The sequence below is a fragment of the Sinocyclocheilus rhinocerous genome, unplaced genomic scaffold, assembly GCF_001515625.1.
Source record: "Sinocyclocheilus rhinocerous isolate Xijiao unplaced genomic scaffold, SAMN03320098_v1.1 scaffold2358, whole genome shotgun sequence".
Classification (NCBI taxonomy): domain Eukaryota; kingdom Metazoa; phylum Chordata; class Actinopteri; order Cypriniformes; family Cyprinidae; genus Sinocyclocheilus; species Sinocyclocheilus rhinocerous.
Window position 1 is genome coordinate 185,173 of NW_015627543.1, and position 11,735 is coordinate 196,907.

At 33.1% G+C, this 11,735-nt stretch overlaps 1 protein-coding gene across 1 annotated transcript in view; it reads right to left on the reverse strand.

Annotated features, from left to right (window-relative positions):
* Window positions 1–11,735, reverse strand: part of LOC107730676 (collagen alpha-1(XXIV) chain) — a 119,783-nt gene that overhangs the window by 83,558 nt on the left and 24,490 nt on the right. Inside the window, exons 4-5 of the mRNA XM_016541549.1 lie at window positions 10,511–10,564; window positions 462–515 (exon numbers count right to left, since the gene is read on the reverse strand). Of these exons, the coding sequence (XP_016397035.1) occupies window positions 462–515; window positions 10,511–10,564 (108 nt within the window). The remainder of the gene's footprint in view (window positions 1–461; window positions 516–10,510; window positions 10,565–11,735) is intronic.

Consider the following 11,735-nt stretch of genomic DNA (forward strand, 5'->3'; position numbering starts at 1 on the left):
TTTGAAACAAAACAGTCTCGTGATTTTAATGGCATCAATTACTGCTTTATTCATTTAGAAACACCAGTATATTAATGCTATTTGTGTATTTTGCTTTTCATTTTATCACAAGTAGCCCTACAGCGCCCCCAAAGTAAATAAAAAACCTGACGAGACACGTTTTGATCGACATTTGAATTAAACATGTTGTCATTTTGGGAGCCCAGTTTTCCCAACCATTTTCACTGTCGAGTATTGATTTAGTTCTGTTTTCCGTGCAACAAGAAAGTCCTACAGATTTGGAACAACATGAGGGTGAGTAAACTGACAATTATGTTCATTTATGGGTGAATGATCCCTTTAAAGGCCAGAAAACCAATGAGTGATTGCTGTAGTTGAACGTTTTAGGGCTGTAAATGCAAAGAAATCTCAAAGCACCCCGAGAGAAAAGATGCTGTAGTTCGTCTTTGTGGATCATTTACCTTATCACCTGCCGGCGCTTGACCCGGGGACAGTCCAGGATCACCTTTTGCTCCCTGGGACATAAATAAAGTGCACTATGTTAATTCAGTTTGACGTTCTACATGCCATAAAACGAGCTGTCAAAGGAAACTCAAAAGCATGTCTAAAATTCAAGAAGACACATGCAAATCATGTTCGCCTGTGCTGACAGATTAAGGCAAGTGATAACGATGGACCTGGAGAGATTTAAGAGGCAAAAGCTGCTTTCTATGTCTATGCAAATACACTAAACCTTAGAATAATACAGAGTTCAACCTATTATATATTGGACCGTTGAATATCTGAATCCATTTATTCAATACTTTATCAATCCATCAATGCACCAATAATCATGGTCAATCATTTCATCCATCAATCATGTGTCGATCAACATGCATCATCCACCATTCATTGATTTATTCATTCAATCTGATTTTGTGGATTCAACCAACTGTGCAATATTGTGCTTTTGCACTACACAATACTTTTTAATTACATTTAAAATGCATCTAAATCCAAAGGGAGTCACTGGAAGTTCACTGGAAAAAAAGGCTCACGGCATGGACCACATTTAGCATGTCAATCAAACAACTCCAAATCCATTCAGGCCTGAGTGAGAGTTTTAATCCATGACGGAAACACAATTGCTGCCAATCAACACTAGACAGCACGGATCTGACGCCTGCGAAACGCCACTTCACTAAAGCAAACCCTGCCACGATCCACTGACTTTAGACTGAAAAACCAAACGTCAACCTGTCAGAGCCAAACCTCTCAAACCTGTGAAGCCCATCTCATCTCGCTCGCTATGTCATCCCTGAAGTCTTAAGAAGGGATATGAAGCACAAAGCGCTCCAGCTCCGTCTTGTTTCTCCAGATCCCAGCAGACACATGACTCATCTGTGGGCTGCACTGAGATGCTTCACAGTTTCCACCATCGGGCTCAGATGGGCCCCCGGTGATGATATCTGCTGCCCACTCAGGTCATCTCTGAATGGACAGAGAGATGAACACTTTGTCCTAAAGCTTGATGGGAAAATCAGATTGGCGTATTTGGCACTTGTGAATATGAAGGTCAAGCGTTCAGATTAATGGGAAAGGAAAAAAACACAATCTCCTTTGTTTCTCCGAGACAGCAAAATAGAGAGCAAAAGGAGTCCTCCAGCTTCTCAGATGTTTCTGTCTGGTCATTTCACATGTCTCCTATAAAACTGTGGTTTTGTCTCTAAGGCCCCTGCAGATGTCCACAACAACATTCAAAGGCCCTCTGACTTTTAGATTTGTTTGTGATTTTGGCCTAGAAAAAAAGGTAACAAATACATACATTCATACATTCATACATATGTATATATATATAATTTAGTTAATTTATGTGATTACATTACATAAGTTTTTCATTAAATTGCATACATTTTTCAGAAATTACATTTTTATGATTATAAAATGTATATAAAAAAAAAATAAAAAAAAGGATTATGCAATACTTTATCAATCCATCAATGCACCAATAATCATGGTCAATCATTTCATCCATCAATCATGTGTCGATCAACATGCATCATCCACCATTCATTGATTTATTCATTCAATCTGATTTTGTGGATTCAACCAACTGTGCAATATTGTGCTTTTGCACTACACAATACTTTTTAATTACATTTAAAATGCATCTAAATCCAAAGGGAGTCACTGGAAGTTCACTGGAAAAAAAGGCTCACGGCATGGACCACATTTAGCATGTCAATCAAACAACTCCAAATCCATTCAGGCCTGAGTGAGAGTTTTAATCCATGACGGAAACACAATTGCTGCCAATCAACACTAGACAGCACGGATCTGACGCCTGCGAAACGCCACTTCACTAAAGCAAACCCTGCCACGATCCACTGACTTTAGACTGAAAAACCAAACGTCAACCTGTCAGAGCCAAACCTCTCAAACCTGTGAAGCCCATCTCATCTCGCTCGCTATGTCATCCCTGAAGTCTTAAGAAGGGATATGAAGCACAAAGCGCTCCAGCTCCGTCTTGTTTCTCCAGATCCCAGCAGACACATGACTCATCTGTGGGCTGCACTGAGATGCTTCACAGTTTCCACCATCGGGCTCAGATGGGCCCCCGGTGATGATATCTGCTGCCCACTCAGGTCATCTCTGAATGGACAGAGAGATGAACACTTTGTCCTAAAGCTTGATGGGAAAATCAGATTGGCGTATTTGGCACTTGTGAATATGAAGGTCAAGCGTTCAGATTAATGGGAAAGGAAAAAAACACAATCTCCTTTGTTTCTCCGAGACAGCAAAATAGAGAGCAAAAGGAGTCCTCCAGCTTCTCAGATGTTTCTGTCTGGTCATTTCACATGTCTCCTATAAAACTGTGGTTTTGTCTCTAAGGCCCCTGCAGATGTCCACAACAACATTCAAAGGCCCTCTGACTTTTAGATTTGTTTGTGATTTTGGCCTAGAAAAAAAGGTAACAAATACATACATTCATACATTCATACATATGTATATATATATAATTTAGTTAATTTATGTGATTACATTACATAAGTTTTTCATTAAATTGCATAAATTTTTCAGAAATTACATTTTTATGATTATAAAATGTATATAAAAAAAAAATTTAAAAAAAGGATTATGCATTTTTTATTAAATTACTTGACTTTTCCAGCTCTAGAAACAACTTGTAAAATTTGAAAAAAAAATATTATTAATAATTTTATATCTAATATATACTCTCAATATAATTAATAGTATTAATTTTCATGATTAGATTAAGTAACTTTGATTAAATTACATGAGTTTTGCAGGTCTTAAAATTACACTGTTAATATTAGAAAAGAATTTATTCTTATTTTATTAATTTAATTGTTTAGATTACATATTTTTTTATTAAATTATGTGAATTTTCCAGGTCTAGAAATCACACTTTTATAATCAGAAAACATTTATATTCTTAAAAATTATATTTTATCAATTCATGTACTAGTTTTTATTACATTACTTTTCAAGATCGATAAATTACACTTTTAAAAGTTATATTCTTTTTAAAAAGGTAATTTTATTAATTTATGTCATTAGAGTACATCATTTTTATTTAATTACATGACTTTTTCAGGTCTAGTAAACACACTTTTATAATGAGAAAAAAAACATTTTATTATTATTATTTTTAATTTACATTAGCCTTTTACATTACGTAATTCTTATTAATTTATGTGACTTTTCCAGGCCTAAAAATCAGACTTTTAAAATAGGCATATTCTTTTTTTAAATGCAATTTTATTCATTTATGGTATTCGATTACATACTTTTTATTAAATGGTGTGATTTTTTCAGGTCTAGAAATCACACTTTCATAATGAGAAAAATGTATATACATATATTTTTTAAATGCAATTATATTAATTTCCATGCTGATTATGTAATTTTATTACATTACTTGACTTTCCTAGGTTTAGAAATGACACTTTTAAAATTAGAAATAAAAGTATATTTTTATTATAATTTTTGTGATTAGAATACCTAATGTTTTATTAAATTAAATTATTTTTTTCAGGTCTAGAAAACACACTTCTATAAGTAGAAAATGTATATTATTTTTAAAAATGCAATTTTATTAATTTCCGTGATTAGATTATGCAATGTTTATTAAATTACTTGACTTTTTCAGGTCTAGAAATCCCACTTCCGTAATTAGATAAATGTATATTCTGTTTAAAAAAATGCTATTTTATTAATTTACAGTTGTTGAGGGAGTGAATTAAAAATAAGAATTACAATCAAAAATATGTCAATTTTATTTGTTTTAGGTCATTTTAATGCTTGTTTTGTTTCATTTTAAGTAACGTTAAATCATCTTGGTTGAGAAGCACAGCCTTAGGCTTCAGAAGGAATCTCAATGTCTCAACCTGTGCTCAGATTCGACAATATACAATATTGCATGTTAAAATAATAATGCAATTAAAATATTGCTCATCAAATTCACTTACAGTAAGATTAAATGAACTGCATTCCATATTTTTATTTCTCCAAATGAATTATTAATCAAGATATTTGTCTCTGGATTCTCCTGAGCTGTGAAAGAGCAGCATCTGAGTGATAAATCTCTGCTGTGGGAACCTCTGAGCTGTGATTAGTGGCGAGAGCGAGCGAGTGAAGCGCGTGTGAAAGCCGCAGACGTCTGCTGTGGTAAATAAACCACATCCACACGGGTCTACGCTCAACGCTAGCGGCCCGACAGGCTTTACGAGCCACATCATAATAAAACATGCGGGGCTCCTGTGGAAGCGTCCAGTAAAGAGCTACACATGCTCAGTGTGACAGACGCACACAGAAACAGAGAGACAGAGACGTAACTATAGCTTAATAGGATGATAATTAAAAAACTAAAACTGAAATTAGAATACATTAAAAATATTTAGAGCTAAAGCCAATAACAAAACTACTAAAATTACGATGAATGAATGAACGGAACATATGAGAATCCAAGCTGATTAAAATATTATTACAAACTAAAACATAAATTAAAATAAATTAAAACTATTTAAAAATCTTTTTAAAAGCTAATGAAACTAACAAAAGCACATTACAAAATTTCTAAAAATTAAACTAAAATTAAAATGAAAATTTTAAAAAGTTGATTCAAAATAACAATACAAATATAACAGAATTAAAAAATAAATAAAAACTGTAGAAATAGAAACATTTTAAAAGTAAACACTAAAAAATTATAAAAGCACATCAAATTAAGCCAAAATTAAAATGAAAACCAAAAAATATCAAAACAAAAGCTGATTCAAAATATGAATTTTACACTAAAGCTAAAATAAAAATAAATAAAAAAATTAAATGTTGTTCCAAAGAAAAAAACTAATAAAAGTGTCAAAAGTGCACAGCACAATTACAACAAAAAATGAACTACAGTATTATGAATTTATGTACAAATTACAATAAAAAAATTAAAAAATTAAAATTAATAAAATTAAAACTGAACATATGAATATGAAAACAAATTCAAAATATTAAAACTAAAAACTACTAAAAACTAAAGCTGAATTAAATATATGAAAACTATCTAGAAATGTTTTAAAAGCATATCATCATCATTGGTGCTGAAGATGTCCACTGACACACGTCTCATCACTGTGACAGATGTTTGTCTGCTCTCTCCACTGCTGGAAAAACTGCACAGGTTCATCACCTTTCAGGACACACCTGCGTCCTGATGTTCCACACACACACACCACACACACACAGGTTTGTTTTTGTGAAAAGTAGGGACTCTCCATAGGCGTAATGGTTTTTATACTGTACAAACTGTATATGCTATTGTCCTACACCAACCCTACCCCTAAACCTACCCCTAACAGGAAACGTTGTGCTATTTCAGATTTTCAATACACTCCATTCTGTGTGATTTATATGCGTTTTGAAAAGTGGGGACATGGGGTAATGTCCTGAAAAGTCACCTTCTCCTTGTAATACCTATGTCATACCTTTGTCATTATACAAATTTATGTCCAAAAGCATCGTAAGCCTAAGTACATCGTCGACCCGTTGCCACCAATGGAGCTCTGATCGACTTAGGCTTACAATGCTTTTGGGAAACAGCCCAGATCTTTAACCACACCAGCCTTATTCTCACTAACAAGAGCTGTATTTCCTTCCAACCGGGTTTGAAACGAACACCTGCTAACCCAGGACTGCGTGACTTTCATTAGCATTATCTGACACCTTTGAAGAGAGAACAGGTTGGTTTTTTGAATGGATATCTACTCTGCGCTGTTCACTATGAATACATCAACGCAACCTTTGACCTCTATGAAATCTGCGCAACATGACACAAGTTTGACTGAACGCCGACCTCTCTGACATCACAAACACATCACTCTACCGTTAACAAGTCATGCATTTTACAGGGTTATTAGTAAAACTAATACCACTAAAAAAAAAGAACTATTTCATTACTTAAAATAAAACATTTCAGCTACTTGTCAAGGTAACATTTCTCATTTACATTTAGTTAACCCTACGTACTAAAATAATTAAAACTAAAACTAAAGTTAAAGTGAAAACAGAAAAATATAAAAATAAAATCTTTATATAAAAAATTTAATGTTTATAAACTAAAAATTAAAAATATAAACAAAAACTAAAATAGTATATCAATTATGCTAAATAAATAAAAATGACATATAAATGACAAAAAATTAACTAAAATTATAAAAACATACAACAACATTACCAAAATGTTTTACATGTCAACAAAAACTATAATAATATATCAATGATACCAAAAAACACTGATCTAAAGTAGCTTGTTAAGAATGTTAAATGAAAATTAAAAATTAAATGTTAAAAATTTACAATTAAATGTTAATTAAAAGTGTTCATAAAAATACACCTGCTGATCTGGGAACCACTGAAACTGAAAAATGTATTAAAATGTTTTTTAAAAAATAAAAAGCTTATTCAAAATATTAATGAAAACCTAAAACAATTTTTTTTTTTAAGCAAAAACTACTAAACATTACAAAAGCATATAAAAAAAATATATATGTATATATAAAAAATAAAATAATTACAATAAAAAAACTGAAAATAGGAAAATAAAATGCTGACTGAAAGCACTAATAAAAACGAATTAAAAAGTGTAAATAAAGGTGCTGCTCTGGGAATCTCTGCAATGACGTCCATTTATTGGAGGTCAAAGTGAGTCCATCTGTTAAACCTGCAGCTCTCGCCTCCACCAGGTGTGCTTTACATTTCTCCATGTTCTGACCCATGGATTCTCACACACACACACACACACACACACACACACACACACACACACACACACACACAAACAACACACACTCAAACACACAGGTAACAGGCTCTTAATGTCGTGGCACAGATATATTTTCCTCTCGTCTCTAGAAGATCAAACTGTCAGTGTCTCCCCAACGGCTCTTTCCAGTGTTTTCCGAAGCCTTGTCATCACACACACACACACACACACACACAATATCAAAGGTTTATTACGAAGCGAGAGCTATTCAGCTTGAGAACGGCGAGTTTGAACAGGAAGATCGTCTCGAGCGGCCGCTGCGCTCGTGTAACGGCTCGGACTTGTTTCAGACAGGACAAACAGGAGAGGAGCTTACCTTCGGACCAGGTAAACCAGGCTGCCCGGGACTCCCGTGAGGACCAGCTGGACCCTGAGAGGAACAAAGACAGACAGTCCATACTTCACAAACCATCCAGCATTTCAATCATCTCAAGAACAGATTCTTGGAGGAAAATTGGGTGATATACATCCCATATTTATCAATATTAAATGATAATGTGCTAAAATTAAGTAACATCAGTGACACTGTGGTGATATTTCTGGTCTCTGGTACGAAACGCCCAGTTTTCCAGATCAAATAAGCTGGATGATATCAAATCCTATACTATATTTCTTCGCAAATACCCTTTTCACACCCTTTAGAGAAACACATCTTATAGAAATAAAATGGGTTGTGAATGATGCAGTGTTGTTATTGCCAACTAAATCTAAACCTAAAATTATTACAATTTGTTTTCATTACTTGATATAAAATGAAATATTGAATTAAAAACTTAAATATAAAAATGTTAAAAAACCCCGAAAATTAGAAATGTTTCCTTAGCAACTAAATGAAGTAAAACAAAAATAGATAAAACAAAAAAAGCTAAATATAAATATAAAAACTAATAAAAATGACAAAAGTGCATAATTAATAAAACGCAAACTAAAAAAAAATAAAAATAAAAATAAAAGCTACTTTGAAATTAAAAAAGACCATGCTAGTATAAACAACTTTAATTAAATTACTTTTATAAACTTTTTTTTTTCATTATAAAAGTAAAAATGGTTGAGAATGATGCAGTGTTGTTATCATTAACTAAAATAAAACCAATGAAAATTGTTTTTGTTGATTGAAATAAAGCTGAAATAAAATATTATTATTGTACTTAAAAAAAAAAATTTAATGGAAATTAGAAATGCCTTGGCAGCTAACTGAAATCAAAGTAGTATAAATACTAAAATTACTAAAACTAAAATAAAAATAAATTAAAGCTAAATAGAAATGTTAAAAAATAAAAACAATTTAAACCGCATAATTACAAAAACTTTAACTAAAAGGAAAAGGAAAATAAAAAAATAAAAGCTCATTAAAAATATTAATGGTAGGGGTGTAACGGTACACGTGTACCGAACAAATCATTCAATTTTTTCAGGAAATTCAGACAATAAATGCCGTTTTGGCGCTCTTTGATGTGGCGAGACAGATCGCTGTATAAACGCCTCAGCGCAGAGTGTGATCATCACTTCCTCTTTACTACTAATTTTACCGCAAAATAAACATGAATGAACATCTCACGCCTCATGTAATCGTAAGTGTTTTTTATCCGCAGAAAGACGTTATTTAAACAGCTTGCAAACAAAATATTACGTAGCATTTTATTTACCTCAGGCAAGTCATCAGTGTCCACAGCTCTTTATTTGCTAGAGAAATGAAGTCTAGAGAAGAGCATTTCACGAAATATTAGACCGTATACTCATTATATTTCACTTCACCTGTTAGTGATGTCTTAATTATTTAATGTATGTTTAAATAAATCTGTTATGAAACAAGTTATGACAGCCACTGTGTAAAATAAATGAATATATTTCAACAACAAATATAATTTTTTTAATTTAGAAGTTAATGTAAAAACTGCATTATGTGCAATTTATATGTTTGCATACGATTTTGATTATTATGTTTAAAAATAAATAGCAATTGAATTTAAGTTTGGGCTCTGTTGTTAAATGCAACCTTATAGTAATGTAAAAGGGTTTTCTATAGTTTAAAGACCATAAGCTGAGGTAGATTTTTATCCCTAAGAAAATGTTAATTATGATTGAATTCATTTAAAGAAAGAGCAATTTGCTCAGTAAACCACTGTTTAATAATAAAAAAAAATATTTTGTTTACCGAACCGTGACGTCAAACCCGAGGTACGTACCGAACTGTCATGTTTGTGTACCGGTACACCCCTAATTAATGGTATTAATAATGCTAATATTAAAATAACACCGGAATTATGAAATTGACTAGTTTTCATCTACATCAGAAAAAACAATGCATGCTGTTATCACGGGGAAAAAGAAAGCAATGTGCAATTTCTACCCCACTCTATGGAGCAGCATGAACGCTCTGCTAAACATCTCCTTTTCTGTTTCTGAAAATCCTGAGTAAATGATCCGCGACTGTAATACAGAATCAATGACCATCAGTGTTTCTGAAGAGATACTGAGTGTCTGGGATGATCAGGAATGTGACGGTGTCTGAGAATAAACCATCAATCACAGACTGACAGCAGAGCCTACAGCCAGTGTGAGCGACTCCAGAAACACATTCATGAGGAAAGAGCCTCACTGTAAATACACAGAGATATCAGTGTGTGTGCTTACTGCTGACAGAAGAGGTTCTCAATGACTGCATGACACAGCTGAATGTTAATAACAAAATGCACATAAAATAATTAGTCAAGATAATAAATAAATATGCTCAGTAACCTTTAAAAGGCAAACAGAAAACTTTGCATATGTTTTGTTGTCAAAGCAGTGCATCCAATCAAACTCTACACAACTTTATGCAAAAGACAAAAAAACAACGGCGCCTACTTCAGATATGGCTTGCAATGAAGAACTTGGTTTGTGCTTTGTGAATTACTGGCTGCTGACAACATGATATCTAGATAGCAATGTGCAAGATATCTATCTATCTATCTATCTATCTATCTGTCTATCTATCGAGAAGCACTGCTGTATATTTCTGTGATTCTTTCACTTTCTCTCTCAGTGATTATTCTGGGCACAAACAGCTGTGGAAAGTCTCGTGCTTCTAATTGTTTCATAATGGAAAGAAAGTGAGCAAGACAGACGGATGCTGCATGAATCCCAACACAGGGAAACAGGATTCACTCCGTGACAAACAACCAAACACTGATGCATGAGAGCGGAGCGTCTTACCCGCGGTCCTCTCTTTCCAGGGGGTCCGGGGAGACCTGGGGGGCCGACGGGACCCTGCAGAGACACACAGATGAGCAGAAAATGAGAACGAGAGGTCGATTCCTGAACAACTGCTTCTGAACAGCACAAGATAGACAGAGTGATTGGAACCGTGTGTCTGACTGCCGCTTTCTCATCACAGAGAAACACGAACACAGAGTAATGATTCCTGCAGGATTACTGAGACACCACCAGCTTTAGCGGCTAGAGATCTGAGCTGCGAGCGTGACAGGGTACATGGTGTGAAAACACGGAGAAATATTAAATACAGAGCCAGACATGTCCAAAACGAGAAGAGGAATTAATTAAGTGCTTTTGTCTGCTTTCCATCAAGTTCCAAATAAAAATAATATAAAAATAAAATTCATCAAATAAATTAATAAATAAAACAAACAAAAGCATGTATTTTAGTCCAAAATGTCCAAATCAAAAGAAAAATACAATTTATTTATAATTTAATATAGAATTATTATTTATGCTTTTTTATAATTCTGTATGACTGATTTTTTTAATCCATTGATTTCCAAATAAAAAGAGAGAAGAAATTAAATATGATTTAAACTATACCTATTATGTGTGTGTGTTTGTTTTCTTTAAATCCATCAATTTCCAAATAAGACAGAAAAAAAGAAAGTATGATGCAAATTATTTTTATATGATATATTTTTATACACATAAATTATATATACATAATTAAAATTACATAATTTTTTGAAATATTTGGAATTTAATGGTAAAACATTTGTATTTGTGTGTGTCCCTGTGTGTGTGCGCGGCTGCGTGAATATACAGTGTGTATATACACATATACACACGAATACAAATGTCAAAATTATATTTATAAAATATTTAAAAAATGATATTTAAATTATACATAAGTCCAAGTACCAAAAACAACATCTATCTATCTATCTATCTATCTATCTATCTATCTATCTATCTATCTGTCTGTCTGTCTGTCTATCTGTCTGTCTGTCCGTCTAGCCGTCTATCTATCTATCTGTCTGTCTGTCTGTCTGTCTGTCTGTCCGTCTAGCTGTCTATCTATCTATCTATCTATCTATCTATCTATCTGTCTGTCTGTCTGTCTGTCTGTCTGTCTGTCTGTCTATCTATCTATCTATCTATCTGTCTGTCTGTCTGTCTGTCTGTCTAGCCGTCTATCTATCTATCTATCTATCTATCT